Source organism: Cherax quadricarinatus, chromosome 6 (genome assembly GCF_038502225.1).
Source record: "Cherax quadricarinatus isolate ZL_2023a chromosome 6, ASM3850222v1, whole genome shotgun sequence".
NCBI lineage: Eukaryota > Metazoa > Arthropoda > Malacostraca > Decapoda > Parastacidae > Cherax > Cherax quadricarinatus.
This window is the reverse complement of record NC_091297.1, coordinates 13,525,132-13,544,460: the sequence shown is the minus strand read 5'-3', so window position 1 is coordinate 13,544,460 and position 19,329 is coordinate 13,525,132. Positions and strand designations below refer to the sequence as shown.

The 19,329-nt window shown below is 41.3% G+C and overlaps 1 protein-coding gene across 1 annotated transcript in view; it reads right to left on the bottom strand.

Annotated features, from left to right (window-relative positions):
* LOC128694079 (CARD- and ANK-domain containing inflammasome adapter protein) overlaps positions 1-19,329 on the bottom strand; it is a 65,914-nt gene that overhangs the window by 29,157 nt on the left and 17,428 nt on the right. Inside the window, exons 2-3 of the mRNA XM_070080464.1 lie at positions 14,671-14,765; positions 5,069-5,159 (exon numbers count right to left, since the gene is read on the bottom strand). Coding sequence (XP_069936565.1) covers positions 5,069-5,159; positions 14,671-14,764 — 185 coding nt within the window. The 5' untranslated portion in view covers position 14,765. The remainder of the gene's footprint in view (positions 1-5,068; positions 5,160-14,670; positions 14,766-19,329) is intronic.

The following is a 19,329-nucleotide window of genomic DNA, read 5'->3' as shown; positions in this document are numbered from 1 at the left end:
ACACATTAATATTAATATTTTAAGGTAAGTAATAGGTGTACTCTGTGTGTATCTGACCTTTCATTGCATTTTTAATGCCTATTTCTATTGCTAACCTAATATAAGTTAGTGTAAACTGTTGTCTGGCATTTATTGCATATTTTATATCTGCTCTGATAATAATACTTGTGGACCTGTGTGGTAGCCAGCCGGAGGGACAACATTACGTTTTCTCTGCTCAGCCATCAGAGAAAACGTGTATGAATCTGCGTTTGGCCCAGCCACTCTCCCACTCCGCTTTTGTTTACAATTTTCGGCATGAATTATTCATTACTTCTTTCGTTTATAATGGCATCTAAAGGTAGTTGTTAGAAACAATTAAATTCAGTGAACAAGGTATGTTGATGTTAATAATATGGCTCTGGGCCACAGTGTAGGTAGCTGGTAGGTGTAGCCCAGGTGGGCTACACCTACCAGCTACCTACACTGACTTCCTACAAATAAATACTACTCACCTCTCTTCCTATATTAAGACTACACATATTTTAAGGTAAATAATGAGTGTACTGTATGTGTATTTTACCTCTCTGGGATGTTTTAAATATCGTATATTAAGTATGAGACGGGGAGCCAGGGTTACCTACATCTGGGCTACCTACACCTGACTTCCTACAAAGTGCTACTCACCTCTCTCCCTACATTAAGATTACAAATACTTTAAGATAAGTAATGAATGTACTGTGAATGTATTTTACTTTGTGTGTTTTTAATGCCTAGTGCTATTGCTAACTTAATATAATTTAGCGTAAACTTGTTGTCTGGCATTTATAAATGGAAAAAATGGCGTTCTGCCTTCCGACGATGTCTGCTTTCCAGCAACAGCCTGGAACCTAACCCGCCATATAAGTGGGGCCCTACTGTTTATTTATTTATTTATTTATTTATTATCAATTTGAGCACACATACAGAGGTACAAAAAAATACAGATAAGAGCAGCATGCCAAAGCCACTTATACTATGCATAGCATTACGGGCTGGCTTAAAATTAACTTAAGATTAACTAAGCAATGATGAAATCAGTGATAAAACATTAATGTAAACAGATTACTATAAAGCACAAGTGAGTATTACAAAGACAGGTCATATGGTTGCATTCAGTCATATGAAGGATTCTGTTAGGTAGTGTATTTAAAAAATAATAAAGTTAGATTCGGTTTTAGGTTTAACATTTATGTGATATAATTGTGAGAAATATTTAAGATATACAATTTATAAGGTTCAGTTATTCAGTATTTATTTGGTTTTGGGTGAGTAAGTGATCTTTGAGTAGAGACTTGAATTTATAAACAGGTAGTGTTTCTTTTATATTTACAGGTAATGAATTCCAGATTTTAGGGCCTTTTATGTGCATTGAGTTTTTGCATAGTGTGAGATGGACACGAGGAACATCAAAGAGTGATCTGTGCCTTGTGTTATGGTCATGTGTTCTGTTGAGGTTGGCAAGGAGATGTTTGAGGGGAGGGTTAATATCAGAGTTAAGTGTTACACAAATAACCCGCACATAAAAGACAGAAGCTTACGACGACGTTTCGGTCCGACTTGGACCATTGACAAAGTCACACTGTGACTTTGTGTATCGTTCCAGTCACGGTATTGTGCCTTTTTGTTATTTAGAGTTAAGTGTTCTATGTATGTAATAGGTGCAGTAATAAGTATGGATGTTTTGTATGGTGAGTAGGTTTAGTGTATTGAATATTGGTGGAGTGTGCTGCCTGTAGTGAGAATTTGTTATCATTCTAACTGCAGCCTTTTGTTGGGTAATTAGTGGTCTGAGATGGTTAATTGTTGAGCCCCATGCACAAATTCCATAGGTGAGATAGGGGTAAATAAGAGAGTGATATAGGGCCAGGAGGGCTGACTGTGGAACAGAGTACCGTATCTTCGATAGTATGCCTACAGTCTTGGAAATTTTCTTAGAAATTTGTTGTATATGTGTATGAAATTTGAGTCTATTATCAAGGTGGATTCTTAAGAATTTTCCCTCTGTTAGCTTTGTGATAGGTGATCCGTTTATCATTATGTTAAGAGGGACATCTGTAGCTCTGTTACCAAACTGAATGAAGTAGGTTTTGTCAATGTTTAGTGTAAGTTTGTTAGTCCTCATGCAGGTAGATATTTTCTGTAATTCGGTATTTACAGTATTGGCTAGTGTGACTGGGCTCTGGTGAGAGAAGACGTATGTAGTGTCATCTGCAAATAGTGTGGGTTTGAGTAATTGCGAAGCATTTGGAAGGTCATTTATGTATAGGAGAAAGAGAAGAGGGCCAAGGACACTTCCCTGTGGGACACCAACTGTAATTGGTTGCGCAGAAGAGTTTGCCCCATTTGCATACACATATTGGCTTCTGTTGCTGAGGTATGACTTGAGGTAGTTGAGGGAGTGCCCTCTTATACCATAGTGTGACAATTTTACGTGGAGCAAGTCATGGTCAACTGTATCAAAAGCTTTACGTAAGTCAATGAAGATCCCCAGTGGGACTTCTTTTTTCTCTATTGCAGTGTATATATGTTCTAGCATGTGTATAATAGCATCATTAGTATTTTTATTAGGCCTGAATCCAAATTGGCAGGGGTTGAGTATGTTTTGGGAGATAAGGTAGGAGTAGATTCGTTTATGAATTAATTTTTCGAAGATTTTTGAGAGAGGGTGTAAGTTGGATATTGGCCTATAGTTATTCAACTCTGTTTGGTCTCCTCCTTTGTGGATCGGGGTGACCCTTGCTATTTTGAGTACTGTAGGGAAGGTGGAGGATTCAATGGATTTGTTAAAGAGTGTTGCAATGATTGGAGATAGCACTTGTGACACTTTTTTGTATATAAAGGGTGGTAAGGTACTTAAATCTCCTGCCTTGTTTTTTTGTGCATTGATAATAAGGGAGACTTCGTATGGGTTTGTCGGAGCTAGGAACAGTGTGTTCGGGTAGTTGCCGGTGAGGTAGTCATTTGGTGGGGTATCTGAGCTTGGGATTTTCTTGGCAAGGTTTTGTCCTATAGTGGAGAAGAAATCATTGAGTCTGTTTGCTGTTTCTGTTGGTGGGAGTTGGGGTTCATCTGATTTTGCTAATTTTATTTCGCTATTTCGTGATATCTTTTTTGTTCCCAGAATTTCTGATAGGGTTTTCCAGGTCTTTTTTATATCACCTCGTAAGTTGGATAATCTGTTCTCATAATACAATTTTTTTGCCCTTCTTATCAGGCTGGTTAGGATTGACGAGTAACATTTTGTTTGGTCTCTGGTTATGTGACCCATTCTGTACTGTTTTTCATATCGGTGTTTTGTATTTATGGATTTGAGAATGCTGGGTGTTAGCCAGGGACTGTTCAGTCTCTTTGCTGTCATCTGTTTAGTTTTTTTAGGGCAGTGCTTGTTATAGAGGTATTGGGTCTTTTTTAGAAAATTATTAATACATTCGTCAATATCTGTATAGATTTCTAGCTCAGTGTGCCAATCAATGTTTGCTAATGCTGTTGTGAAGTTATTAATGGCTGCCTCATTGTGAAGTCTGAAGGTGACTTTAGTAGTGTCTTGGGGTAGTTTACCAAGAGTTGTTATGAGGAAAGTAGGGTAGTGGTCTGTGGTATTATCTGTAATTATGCCTGATTTTAAAGGGGATATGGTGTTGGTCCAGATGTGGTCAAGTAGGGAAACACTAGTCTCTGTAACTCTTGTAGGTTTTGTTACTGTTGGTAGTAACATACAGTTACTCATTGTGTTTGTGAATTCAGTAACGTGTGGGTCCTGGTCTTGCAGGAGATTTATATTGAAGTCACCTGAGAGTAGTAAGTGATCTTTGTTCATGCATGCATCAGTTATCATACTTCCTAGATTTTGACTAAATTGGCTAATGTTTGACTGTGGAACTCTGTAGATGTTTATCAATGTGAGAGGTTTTTGTAGGTATTTGGATTTGAATTTAGCTATTATATATTCCCCATGTTCATCCCTTGTGCAAGTATTAGTGATACATTCTAGTTGGTCTGAGTAGTATATGGCTGTGCCACCCCCTTGTTGGTCTGGCCTACAGTTGTGTATGGCTGTGTAACCAGGAATGGCATAGACATCTGTACTATCAGGATTTAGCCAGGTTTCAGTTAGTGTAATGATGGACATATTGGCATGTAAGGAATTTAGTAATGCTATGAGGTCATCGTAATGCTTACTCAATTGTACTTCATATTGTAAATTGTTTACTGTAATTTTTAACACCGAACCTTTCATTGCTTGTTAATTTTAAGTTAATTTTAAGCCTGCCCATAAAGCTCTGCATACAAGGGGTTGTTGGCATGTACACCCAACTACTATAATTCATTGTACAACTATGCATCATGTCCAAATATGGGAATCTTCACTGAAGAAACGTTTGGCCACACAGTGGCTTCATCAGTCCCATACAAAGCAGGAAGTTATAAGGAGAGGAGGAGTTTGAGGCAATCAGTCCCTCAGCATGGAGTCAATGTGTTCAGTCCATCAATCAAGCTGTCAGTTTTCAAAACCATTTATCACATCTGTCAGACACTGCATCATCATGGAATCTGCAACAAAGAATTCTTCAAAACTTGTCCAATTTTTGGATGAAGACCTACTTACACTAGTGGATGATTCCACTCTGACCCAGTCTCCTTCTGCTTCGCCTAACCTGACTACAGTATACAAGCCACTGCTATGGCCCTGTGCTGTACTTTCTACAAGATTGATGGACTGAGCACATGACTCCAGGCTGAGGGATTGATTACCTCAAACTCCTCCTCTTCTTATACCTTCCTGCTTTGTATAAGACTGATGAAGCCACTGTGTGGCAAAACGTTTCTTCAATAAAGATTCCCATATGTCGCATAAGTGTCTCAATTCTTCAAGATGTCAGTTTTCAAAACCATTTATCCCAGTTAAGTATTTTCTATGAATGTACAATTATTATTAAAAACAATTTGTGATATACAATCAAGGGAAGTTAAGTAATACAGTATGTCATCAATGACTACATGACTAATGTATAATAAAGCTAAAACCAAAGAAACACACGATACATACCTGTCATAGCGTTCCCTGACAGACACACTTCGTTCATAAGGCGCTCTTGCTCTAGTGAGATCTGTTGAATTATCTTCTATGTTTACCACATCTGGAGAAATTAGTGAGTTTTATTATTTTTAATTTTGCTTTAACTGAAGTATACTGTAATTAGTAGAGATAGTAAATAAAACATGGAGTAGTCAGACTCAAATTATAATAACTGTAAATAAAGATCAACAAGTGAAGATTTCTGTTTTTAAACAGTAAAATCTTGGTGTAACAGACCTCTATGGAATGGACCTAGTCTGCTGCACTGGGCATGTTAATACAACAGATTTTTGTTTAAGTAGACACCCTCTTTTTCCTAATAGTCCATTATACCAAGGTTGAACTGTACAGTATTTCGATAGCTGTTGCAGTGGTCTATGTAATTATCTATTTGTAATTACAGTATCTAGGTATTTGTATCTATAGGAGCAGAGCTATATTCATGGTGTCCTGTCTTCAATAACTTATTCATCATATACAGTGGGAACTCGGTTTTCATCTTTAATTCGTTCCAGAGAGTCTGACAAAAACCGAATTCAATGAAAACTGAAGCAATTTTTCCCATAAGAAATAATGCAAATCCAATTAATCTGTTCCAGACAATAACTATAATTTTACATACACAAAACAATGAGAAATAAATATAAAGGACTAATGAAATGGATAAATGAACATTTAACATCATTTTTACCTTTATTGAAAACTCTTGTTGGCGTATGGAAGATGGCGAGGAGGGGAGAGGGAGGAGAGGTTATCTCTACCACCCTCTACCACCATCACAACCACTACCACCATCACTACCACCCTCTACCACCATCACTACCACCCTCTACCACCATCACTACCAATGTCTACCACCATCACTACCACCCTCTACCTTTGTAGAGGGTGGTAGTGATTGAATTCTATCATGTTTCTCGCCTTCTTTATCAAAGGGCTGGCACTTGGAACTTTCTTTGGCCCCATGCTGACTTATTTAGCAGTTGCACTCAAATAAAAAAACAATGGATTATTACGAAATGTTTCGTATGAATGCGCAGGGTAATGTTCACTTGATGAGAAACAAAGCCAGATTGACTCAGAATGCATGAGTAGGATGCTTTGTGTGAGCGTGGGCAGACGGACACATTCTGTGCAGCGGACAAAAACTGAGGTGATGGACGAAAACTGGGACAATATTCTGACGAAAAAAGTCATCAAAAACCAAATTCAACAAAAACCAGGGCAAACATAAACTGAGGTTCCACTGTATTTTTTTTTAAATTTCTAATAGCTGTAGCACATACTACATCCTCTTGTAATTCATTCCCCTTTTGCACCAAGTCCTAAATGATATAAACTGGGAAGATAGACTAAACAACACAGATCTTACCCTATGTCTGGAACAAATTAACTCTGTGGCACTTGAGGCATGCTCAAGGCATATTCCCTTAAGGAAAAGGAGATGATGTAAACTAGAAAGAGAAAGGCACTCCCTATACAGGCGAAGGCAAAGAATAACAAAGTGGCTACAAGAGGCCAATATATCTGCAATACGTAGGGAGAGACTGGTCAGAGAAATAGCAAACATCAAACTAACCTGGAGTTTACCTGGAGAGAGTTCTGGGGGTCAACGCCCCTGTGGCCCGGTCTGTGACCAGGCCTCATGGTGGATCAGTGCCTGATCAAACAGGCTGTTACTGCACACAGTCCAATGTACGAACCACAGCCTGGCTGGTCAGGTACCGACTTTAGGTGCTTGTCCAGTGCCTGCTTGGAGACAGCCAGGGGTCTATTAGTGAGACCCCTGCGTTTCATTGGGGGGATGTTGCATCGTCTGGCGAGTCTTTGGCTTTCGTAGGGAGTAATTTATGTGTGCAAGTTTGGTACTAGTCCTTCTAGGATTTTCAAGGTGTATATAATTGTGTATCTCTCCCGCCTGTGTTCCAGGGATTACAGGTTCAGGAACTTCAAGCGCTCCCAGTAACTGAGGTGTTTTATCTCAGTTATAAGTGCCGTGAAGGTTCTCTGTACATTTTCTAGGTCAGCAATTTCACCTGCCTTGAAAGGTGCTGTTAGTGTGCGGCAATATTCCAACCTAGAAAGAACAAACAACCTGAAGAGTGTCATCATGGGCTTGGCATCCCTAGTTTTGAAGGTTCTCATTATCCATCCTTTCATTTTTCTAGCAGATGCGATTGATACAATGTTATCGTCCTTAAAGGTGAGATCCTCCGACATGATCACTCCCAGGTCTTTGACATTAGTTTTTCGCTCTATTGTGTGGTAGGAATTTGTTTTATAATCTGATGAAGTTTTAATTTCCTCAAGTTTTCCATATTGGGGTAACTGAAATTTCTCATCGTTGAACTTCATATTGTTTTCTGCAGCCCATTGAAAGATTTGGTTGATGTCCGCCTGGAGCCTTGCAGTGTCTGCAACGGAAGACACTCATGCAGATTTGGGTGTCATCTGCAAAGGAAGACACGGTGCTGTGGCTGACATCCTTGTCTATGTTAGATATGAGGGGGTGTAAGCCACAGCACCGTGTCTTCCTTTGCAGATGACACCCAAATCTGCATGACAGTGTCTTCCATTGCAGACACTGTAAGGCTCCAGGTGGACATCAACCAAATCTTTCAATGGGCTAAAGGAATCTTACAGCAGTCAGGAAATGCGAGAACTAAAAGCCATAAATGAAACTGAAAGAAACCCAAGGTATTTCTTTTCTTATGCCAAATCAAAGTCTAGAGCAACATCCAGTATTGGGCTCCTACTTAAACAGATGGGTCCTACACAGATGACAGCAAGGAAATGAGTGAGCTACTCAAGTCCCAATATGACTCAGTTTTTAGCGAGCCACTAACCAGACAGAGTAGAAGAACTAAATTAATTTTTTACGAGAGAGAGACAGAATTTGGTAGACACACACACCTATCTGATATTATCCTGATGCCAAATGACTTCGACCAGGCAATACAGTGGACCCCCGGTTAACGATATTTTTTCACTCCAGAAGTATGTTCAGGTGCCAGTACTGACCGAATTTGTTCCCATAAGAAATATTGTGAAGTAGATTAGTCCATTTCAGACCCCCAAACATACACGTACAAACGCACTTACATAAATACACTTACATAATTGGTCGCATTTGGAGGTAATCGTTATGCGGGGGTCCACTGTATATGATATGCCTATACACTCTGCCCAAGGCCCAGACTCATGGAACTCTGTGTTCATCAAGAACTGCATGCTTTTAACATCCTGTGGAGAGGGAGCTTGGACACTGGGGTTGTCCCACAGTTACTAAAAACAACAGACATAGACCCACTCTACAAGGGGACAGTAAAGCAAAAGCAAAAAACTACAGACTGATAGTGCTAACATCCCATATCATAAAAATCTTTGAAAGGGTTCTAAGAAGCAAGATCACCACCCATCTAGATACCCATCAGTTACACAACCCAGGGCAGCATGGGTTTAGAGTAGGTCACTCCTGTCTGTCCCAACTACTGGACCACTATGACAAGGTCCTGGATGCTCAAGAAGACAAACAGAATGCAGATGTAATATACACAGACTTTGCAAAAGCCTTTGACATGTGTGACCATGGTGTAACAGTGCACAAAATGTGTGATAAAGGAATAACAAGAAAAGCTGGTAGATGGATCTATAATTTTCTAACAAATAGAACACAAAGAGTAGTAGTGAACAGAGTAGTCTGAAGCGGCTTTGGTGAAAAGCTCTATTCCACAAGGCACAGTACACGCCTCCATTTTATTCCTCATCCTCATATTGGAAATAGACAGGATTATAAGCCACAGCGCCGTATTTTCCTTTGCAGATGACATCCAAATTTGCACGACAATGTCCTCCATTGAAGACATTGCAAGACTCCAGGTGGACATCAACCAAGTCTTTAACTGGGCTGCAGAAAACAATATGAAGTTCAATGATGAGAAATTTCAATTACTCCGATATGGAAAACGTGAGGAAATTAAAACTTAATCGAGGTATAAAACAAATTCCAACCACACAAAAGAGCAAAAAACTAATGTTAAATACCTGGGTTGATCATGTCAGAGGATCTCACCTTCAAGGATCATAATATTGTATCAATCACATCTGCTAGAAAAATGACAGGATGGATAATGAGAACCTTTGAAAACCAGGGACGCCAAGCCCATGATGACACTCTTCAAGTCATTTGTTCTGTCTAGACGAATATTGCTGCACATTAACAGCACCTTTCAAGGCAGGTGAAATTGCTGACCTAGAAAATGTACAGAGAACCTTCAGAGCACGCATAACTGCGATAAATCACCTCAATTACTGGGAACACTTGAAGTTCCTAAACCTGTACTCCCTAGAACACAGGAGGGAGAGATACATGATTATATACACCTGGAAAACCCTAGAGGGACTAGTACCAAACTTGCACATGAAAATTACTCCCTACGAAAGTGATAGACTCGGCAGATGGTGCAACATCCCCCCAATGAAAAGCAGGGGTGCCACTAGCACAATAAGAGACAACACAATAAGTGTCAGGGGCCCAAGACTGTTCAACTGCCTCCCAGCATACATCAGGGGGATTACCAATACATGTAGACCCCTGGCTGTCTTCAAGCAGGCACTGGACAGGCACCTAAAGTCAGTACCTGACCACCCGGGCTGTGGTTCGTACTCTGGATTACATGTGGCCAGCAGTAACAGCCTGTTTGATCAGGCCCTGTTGCGGCCCCCTGCCAAACTAGCGGTTAAATAGTTAACCTGCCGGCCGGCAGTACCACTGGGTACGTCATCAAACCCAATGTGGGGACTGCTGAGCCGGCCTTAGATCAGTAAGTTCCTGAGTGCCTCACGGTGCACATCTAAGCAGTAGGTACCTGACCACCTAAGGGTACAGTCAACTGGCTTTAGTAACAGTATGTACCTGAGCGCCTCAGGATACGCACCTAAGCAGTAGGTACCTGAACACCTAAGGGTACAGTCTACTGGCTTTAGAAACATTAAGTACCTGAACTCCTCAGGGTACACATCTAAGCAGTAGGTACCTGAACACCTAATCGTACCTATCTACTGGCGTTAGAAGAACCGCTCACCGCAGCTCACTGAGTCTGTTGGCCTCAGTTACTTGACGGCCGCATTCAGTGAGCTTGCAGCATGGTGTTCGGCTAGCGGTGTGTCAACCGGCTTTGGAGAGGATTTACTGGACTACCGGTGATGTCTGTGGACTCACCGTCTACGCTGATCAACTGTGGGCTGGAATCATCAGATGCTGTTTAGTGGGACATTACATGAAGAAAAGGTTGGAGTGTTACACTGAACTGGGCCAGGACCGTAGTGTGACACTTAGGAACGTATGATGGAGTGGAACACTGAGATATGCACAGGACCGTAGTGGAACACTGAGATGAAAAGGGTGTCGTGGGACACTGAAGATGGCCTGGTTGTAGTGTACACTGAATAGTGTCATGTGACTGGCCTCGACCGGATAAGTGTCGTGAGAAGCAGTTGATTGTAATTTATTATACAAATGTTATTTATAATTTATTATTTTAGCATATAGATATATATATATAGTGACAGTAGTGTCAAGAGAGTTGTACCCTGTGTAGGGTCACGAATAATTATTTATTATTTTAGTTAGATGCTAATTATAATTTATTATAGTAACATGTACATATCATATATCATAGTTCAAATACCTCTAGACCAAAGATAGTTGATTTTTATATATTAAAGATTAATTTATTTTAATGTGTGTATTTATGTATCCCGAACTCTTTATTACAAAAGGAGTAAATCTTATCTTCTTCTTTTAAAAATTACTTTTTTGTAATAGGCCCTGATCCACCATGAGGCCTGGTGACAGACCAAGCAGCAGGGGCAGTGACCCTCAGAACTCTCTCCAGGTATACTCCAGGTTATCTCTTCAACTCCACAGTTTTCTCAATTTAAAACTGTCCTCTTGTTATCCTTGTTATGACCCTATATGTGATTATCATGTCTCCTCTTTTCTTCCAACTGGTCATCATGGGCAACTTTAGTGCTTGCAGCCTATCACTAACTCGTATATTTAAACTCTGGCAATGCTTAAACAGGCACGTCAAGAATATCATTGAAGTATATACAGTGGAACCCCGGTTTTCGTTTTGTGACTCTGCCTTTGTTACTCATAGAAGGTGGCAGTGATACCTGGAATACCTGGAGAGAGTTCCGGGGGTCAACACCCCAAGTGCCACAGAGTTAATCTGTTCTAGACATAGGGTAGGATCCGTGTTGCTTAGTCTATCTACCCAGTTTATATCATTTAGGACTTGGTTTACTTGGTCTCACCTTATGTTTTTGTTACTGAAGCTGAGTTTGGTGAAGGCTCCCTCGTGACTGATCATATTTCGTCAGCCTGGGGCTCCCCGCATACATGTCTGGACCTCTATTATGTTGTGATCTGAGTAAATTGTTTTTGATATGATGACATTTTGTATCAGATCATCACTGTTAGTGAAGATGAGGTCCAACATATTCTCCAATCTTATAGGGTCTATTATTTGCTGGTTTAAGGTGAATTTGATGCAGAGATTTAGAAGCTCATGTGTGTGTGAATTTTCATCTGAGCTGCCTCCTGGTGTTATCTCTGCCACCACATTATTTCCTATATTCCTCCATTTTAGGTGCCTTAGGTTGAAATCCCCCAGGAGCAAGATGTTGGGGGCAGGAGCTGGAAGATTTTCCAGACAGTGGTCAATTTTCAAAAGCTGTTCCTGGAATTGTTGGGACGTTGCATCTGGAGGCTTGTATACAACCACAATGACCAGGTTTTGGGTCTCAATCTTTACTGCTAAAATTTCAACTACATCATGTGAGGCATTTAGTAGTTCTGAGCATATAAGTGACTCTGATATAAAGGCCAACCCCCCTCCTTTTGCCTGTTCACTCTGTCACATCTGTATAGGTTGTAACCTGGGATCCATATTTCGTTATCCAAGTGATCCTTTATGTGTGTCTTTGTGAAAACTGAGAACATTGCATTTGACTCCGTGAGCAGTCCATGGATGAAAGGTATTTTGTTATTCGTTGCTGGCTTTAGACCCTGTATATTTGCAAATATGAATGTCGTCGGATTGGTGGTATTGGTGGTATGGGAGGTTTTTTTTTTTCCTGGCATTAATATCTGTTGTTTTGGAGTGATGGTGGTAGAGGGTGGTAGTGATAGTGGTAGAAGGTGGTAGTGATGGTGGTAGAGGGTGGTAGTGATGGTGGTAGAGGGTGGTAGTGATGGTGGTAGAGGGTGGTAGTGATGGCGGTAGAGGGTGGTAGTGATGGCGGTAGAGGGTGGTAGTGATGGCGGTAGAGGGTGGTAGTGATGGCGGTAGAGGGTGGTAGTGATGGCGGTAGAGGGTGGTAGTGATGGCGGTAGAGGGTGGTAGTGATGGCGGTAGAGGGTGGTAGTGATGGCAGTAGAGGGTGGTAGTGATGGTGGTAGAGGGTGGTAGTGATGGTGGTAGAGGGTGGTAGTGATGGTGGTAGAGGGTGGTAGTGATGGTGGTAGAGGGTGGTAGTGATGGTGGTAGAGGGTGGTAGTGATGGTGGTAGAGGGTGGTAGTGATGGTGGTAGAGGGTGGTAGTGATGGTGGTAGAGGGTGGTAGTGATGATGGTAGAGGGTGGTAGTGATGGTGGTAGAGGGTGGTAGTGATGGTGGTAGTGATGGTGGTAGAGGGAGGTAGTGATGGTGGTAGAGGGTGGTAGTGATGGTGGTAGAAATAACCTCTCCTCCCTCTCCCCTCCTTGCTGATTCCATACCCCAACAAGAGTCTTTAATGAAGGTAGAAGTGATTTAAATGTCCAATTCATTCTATTGAGGACATTAGTGCACTCCAGGATGATTTGAATAGACTGATGCTGTGGTTGGAGAAGTGGCAGATGCAGTTTAATATGGACAAATGCAAAGTGCTAAATGTTGGACAGGACAATAACCATGCCACTTATAAACTGAGTAGTGTAGATCTTAATACTACTAATTGCAAAAAGGATTTAGGAGTTCTGGTTAGCAGTAATCCTAAACCAAGACAACAGTGCATAAGTGTTCGCAATAAAGCTAACAGAATCCGTGGCTAATACGACGGTCTGGAATTTTGAGACTCTCTGACCCCCCATCCCCCGTAGTATGATTTGTTTGCAATCGTGTCATTATGATTTCATGAGTCCTGTTGATGGCTTTGAGCGGACTTGAGCTAGAGTTCGTCACAGCCACGCTAGCTGGAGATTTGTCTGTAAAAACTTGCATTTGTGGTCACAGTGGTGCCTATGCTAACCTTCCTATGGTGTAGAAATATACCTAGTTGGACGAATCTTATTGTGGCAGGTTGGTCCAGTGGCTAACGCGACGGTCTGGAGTTTTGAGACTCTCTGATCGCGGGTTCTATCCCCGCCCATGGTATGGTTTCATATCAAGAAATATAAATAATAGAAGTCCTCAGGTTGTTCTTCAACTCTATACAGTGGACCCCCGCATAACGATCACCTCCCAATGCGACCAATTATGTAAGTGCGTTTGTACGTGTATGTTTGGGGGTCTGAAATGGACTAATCTACTTCACAATATTCCTTATGGGAACAAATTCGGTCAGTACTGGCACCTGAACATACTTCTGGAATGAAAAAATATCGTTAACCGGGGGTCCACTGTATATCCTTGGCTAGGCCTCATTTAGATTATGCTGCACAGTTCTGGTCACCATATTACAAAATGGATATAAATGCACTGAAAAACATACAGAGGAGGATGACAAAGTTGCTCCCATGTATCAGAAATCTTCCCTATGAGGATAGACTGAGGACCCTGAACCTGCACTCTCTAGAAAGGCATAGAATTAGGGGGGATATGATTGAGGTGCATAAATGGAAAACAGGAATAAATAAAGGGGATGTAAATAGCTTGCTGAAAATATCCAGCGAAGATAGGACTTGCAGCAATGGCTTCAAGTTGGAAAAGTTCAGATTCAGGAAGGATATAGGAAATCATTGGTTTGGTAATAGAGTTGTGGATGAGTAGAACAAACTCCCGAGTACCGTCATAGACGCTAAGACATTGTGTAGTTTTAAAAATAGGTTGGATAATTACATACTGGGTGTGGGTGGGTGTGAGTTGGACCTGATTAGCTTGGGCTACCAGGTCTGGTGCTGTGCTCCTTCCTTAAGTGGAAGTGACCTGACTAGGTGGTCATTGTTATAGGCCGGGGGGGTGGCATGGACCTGCTTCGCATGGGTCAGTAGGCCTGTTGCAGTGTTCCTTCTTTCTTATGTTCTTATCAGTGCTTTATATTTATTTCTCATTGTTTTCTGTATATAAAGCTATAGTTATTCTCTATAAAATGTACTTTTTGTTAATATTTTTGGGTGTCTGGAATGGATTAATTTCTCATGGGAAATATTACTTCAGTTTTTGTACAAATCGGTTTTCAGCTGACCTTCTGGAACGGATTAAAGACGAAAACCGGGTTTCCACTGTATCTCAGCTTTTAAGGCCCAATACATTATCAGCCAGCAAGAATGTGAACCCAGACAAAGAAAACTGAAAAATACTCACAAGTTTCAGGTTTCTCCTGTTTCTTCTGTCTGCTGAATGGTCCTCTTGAAACTCTCTGCAAGAGTGGTATGTGGCTCTTGTCATGGGCTGGCATCCTGAGGAGTAGAGCAAGTGCTTGAATTTATACAAGTGATTTGGGAAGTGGTGCAGCCATGGGGTAGAGACTAGCTAATGGAGCTAAAAAATGCAAATACTGTACTTTATTATCAATAAATGGTCAATAGTCACTGTATTATATTAACCAGTAACCATGGAAGCATGATAGTTTGGGAAATTTCATATTCAAAACGAAAATCACGTTTTAATTTTAAGCAATTTCCTAATTTTTTCAACATTTTATGATTTTTAAGCCACTCCCACAGACTGAGATCCTGCATTAAGCCATCCCCAGATTAAAATCTTTCATTAAGCCATCCCCAGATTAAAATCTTTCATTAAGCCATCCCCAGATTAAAATCTTTCATTAAGCCATCCCCAGATTAAAATCTTTCATTAAGCCATCCCCAGATTAAAATCTTTCATTAAGCCATCCCCAGATTGAAATATCTCATTAAGCCATCCCCAGATTAAAATCTTTCATTAAGCCATCCCCAGATTGAAATCTTTCATTAAGCCATCCCCAGATTGAAATCTTTCACTAAGCCATCCCCAGATTGAAAACTTCCATTAAGCCATCCCCAGATTGAAATCTTTCATTAAGCCATCCCCAGATTGAAATCCGGCATTAAGAGTAAGGCGGAGAGCAGGTTCGCAGATGAACAAGCAGGCTTTTGGAAGAGTAAGGGAAGTGTAGACTAAGTGTTCAAAGTGAAGCATATCAGTGAACAATATTTAGATAGGGGGTAAAGAGGTTGGCTTAAGGCAAGATTTCAATCTCTGGGGGTGGCTTAATTTAGGATTTCAATTTGGGGATTACCTGGAGAAAGTTAAGGGGGTCAATGCCCCCACGGCCCAGTCTGTGACCAGGCCTCATGGTGGATCAGGGTCTAATCAACCAGGCTGTTACTGCTGGCTGCTCACAATCCAATGTACGAGCCACAGCTTGGCTGGTCAGGTACCTACTTTAGGTGCTTGTCCAGTGCCTGCTTGAAGACAGCCAGGGGTCTATTGGTAATCCCCCTTATGTATGCTGGGAGGCAGTTGAACAGTCTCAGGCCACTGACACTTATTGTGTTGTCTCGTAACGTGCTAGTGACACCCCTGATTTTCATTGCAGGGATGTTGCATTGTCTGCCAGGTCTTTTGATTTCATAGTGAGCAAGTTTGGTACTAGTCCCTCCAGGTGTATATAATCATGTATCTCTCCCGCCTGCATTCCAGGGAGTACAGGCTCAGGAACTTCAAGTGCTCCCAGTAATTGAGATGTTTTATCTCAATTATGCATGCCATGAAGGTTCTCTGTACATTTTCTAGGTCAGCAATTTCACCTGCCTTGAAAGGTGCTGTTAGTGTGCAACAATATTCCAGCCTAGATAGAACAAGCGACCTGAAGAGTGTCATCATGGGCTTGGCATCCCTAGTTTTGAAGATTCTCATTATCCATCCTGTCATTTTTCTAGCAGATGCGATTGATACAATGTTATGGTCCTTGAAGGCGAGATCCTCCGACATGATCACTCCCAGGTCTTTGACGTTAGTTTTTCACTCTATTTTGTGGCTGGAATTTGTTTTGTACTCTGATGAAGTTTTAATTTCCTCATGTTTACCATATCGGAGCAATTGAAATTTCTCATCGTTGAACTTCACATTGTTTTCTGCAGCCCACTGAAAGATTTGGTTGATGTCTGCCTGGAGTCTTGCAGTGTCTGCAATGGAAGACACTGTCATGCAGATTCGGGTGTCATCTGCAAAGGAAGACACGGCCCTGTGGCTGACATCCTTGTCTATGTCAGATATGAGGTTAAAAAACAAGACAGGAGCGAGTACTGTGCCTTGTGGAACAGAGCTTTTCACCATAGCCGCCTCAGACTTTACTCTGTTGCCTACTATTCTTTGTGTTCTGTTTGTGAGGAAATTATAGATCCATCTACCAAGTTTTCCTGTTATTCCTTTAGCACGTATTTTGTGTACTATTACGCCATGGTCAGACTTGTCGAAGGCTTTTGCAAAGTCTGTGTCTGTGTATATTACATTTGCATTCTTTTTGTCTTCTAGTGCATCTAGGACCTTGTCATAGTGATTCACTAGTTGGGAGAGACAGGAGCGACCTGCTCTAAACCCATGTTGCCCTGGGTTGTGTAATTGATGGGTATCAAAATGGGTGGCAATCTTGCTTCTTAGGACCCTTTCAAAGATTTTTATGATATGGGATGTTAGTGCTATTGGTCTGTAGTTCTTTGCTATTGGTTTACTGCCCCCCTTCGTGGAGTGGGGCCATGTTTGTTGTTTTTAGTAACTGTAGGACGACCCCAGTGTCCATGCTTCCTCTCCATAGGATGTTAAAAGCACGTGATAGGGGCTTCTTGCAGTTCTTGATGAACACAGTTCCATGAGTCTGGCCCTGGGGCAGAGTGCATGGGCATGTCATTTATCGTCTGTTCGAAGTCATTTGGCATCAGGATAACATCAGATAGGCTTGTGTTTACCAAATTCTGTGGCGCTCTCATAAAAAATCCATGGCTTAATTCTTTCAATAATAACCCTACCATACCAAACCTGCACACGAAAATCACTCCCTATGAAAGCAAAAGACTTAGCAGGAGATGCAACATTCCCCCGATGAAAAGCAGGGGTGCCATGAGTACATTGAGAGACAACACAATAAGTGTCCAGGGCCCAAGAATGTTCAACTGCCTCCAAGCATACATAAAGGGGATTACATAAGAACATAAGAACATAAGAAAGGAGGAACACTGCAGGAGGCCTGCTGGCCCATACTAGGCAGGTCCTTTACAATTCATCCCACTAACAAAACATTTGCCCTACCCAATTTTCAATGCCACCCAAGAAATAAGCTCTGATGTGAAAGTCCCACTCAAATCCAACCCCTCCCACTCATGTACTTATCCAACCTAGATTTGAAACTACCCAAAGTCCCAGCCTCAATAACCCAACTAGGTAGACTGTTCCACTCATCAACTACCCTATTTCCAAACCAATACTTTCCGATGTCCTTTCTAAATCTAAACTTATCTAATTTAAATCCATTACTGCGCGTTCTCTCTTGGAGAGACATCCTCAAGACCTTATTAATATCCCCTTTATTAATACCTATCTTCCACTTATACACTTCGATCAGGTCTCCCCTCATTCTTCGTCTAACAAGTGAATGTAACTTAAGAGTCTTCAATCTTTCTTCATAAGGAAGATTTCTGATGCTATGTATTAATTTAGTCATCCTACGCTGAATGTTTTCTAACGAATTTATGTCCATTTTGTAATACGGAGACCAGAACTGAGCTGCATAATCAAGGTGAGGCCTTACTAATGATGTATAAAGCTGCAGTATAACCTCTGGACTTCTGTTGCTTACACTTTTTGATATAAATCCCAGTAATCTATTTGCCTTATTACGTACGCTTAGGCATTGCTGTCTTGGTTTAAGGTTGCTGCTCACCATAACCCCCAAGTCCTTTTCGCAATCTGTATGGCTAAGTTCTACATCATTTAATTTATAAGTACTAGGGTTATGGGCACTCCCAAGCTTCAGAACCTTGCATTTATCTACATTGAACTGCATCTGCCACTTTTCTGACCAAGAATAGAGTTTGTTTAAATCCTCCTGAAGTTCCCTAACATCTACGTTTGAATCAATTATCCTACCTATCTTTGTGTCATCGGCGAATTTGCTCATATCACTAGTAATTCCCTCATCAAGATCATTGATATATATTATAAATAACAACGGGCCCAAGACTGATCCCTGTGGAACGCCACTTGTTACAGATCCCCACTCGGATTTAACCCCATTTATGGACACTCTCTGCTTCCTGTCAGTGAGCCATGACTCGATCCACGAGAGCACTTTTCCCCCAATGCCATGAGCTGCCACTTTCTTTAACAGTCTATGGTGCGGAACTCTATCAAAAGCCTTACTAAAATCTAAGTAAATAATATCAAATTACCAATAGACCCCTGGTTGTCTTCAAAAAGGCACTGGACAGGCACCTAAAGTCAGTACCTAACCAACTGGGCTGTGGTTCGTACATCAGTTTGCATGCGGCCGGCAGTAACAGCCTGGTACATCAGACCCTGATCCACAATGAGGCCTGGTCTCAGACCGAGCTGCAGGGGCATTGACCTCCAGAACCCTCTCCAGGTAAACTCCTGGTATACTCAACAGGCTTATTCCCTTATAATTTTTACACACTTTGTCCCCTCTGCCTTTATACAAAGGAACTATCCACACTCTGGTGTAATAGCACACAAAATGCCTACTATACACAGCACTGGAAAAAATGAATACCCACTTGGACTCTTTATCAATCTTAAGAAAGCTTTTGATACAGTAGATCACAGCATCCTACTCCTCAAGCTTGATCATTACAGTATAAAAGGCCATGAACTTGCATTTATCAAGTCCTACCTTACTAATAGAAAGCAATACGTCTCTGTCAAGGACACAACCTCCTCATCAACACCCAATACTGGTGTATGCTGAGGTCAGTGGTCACCTGCAGTCATACCTGTCCTAAGCTCTTGGGAGTTAGCATGGGTGTT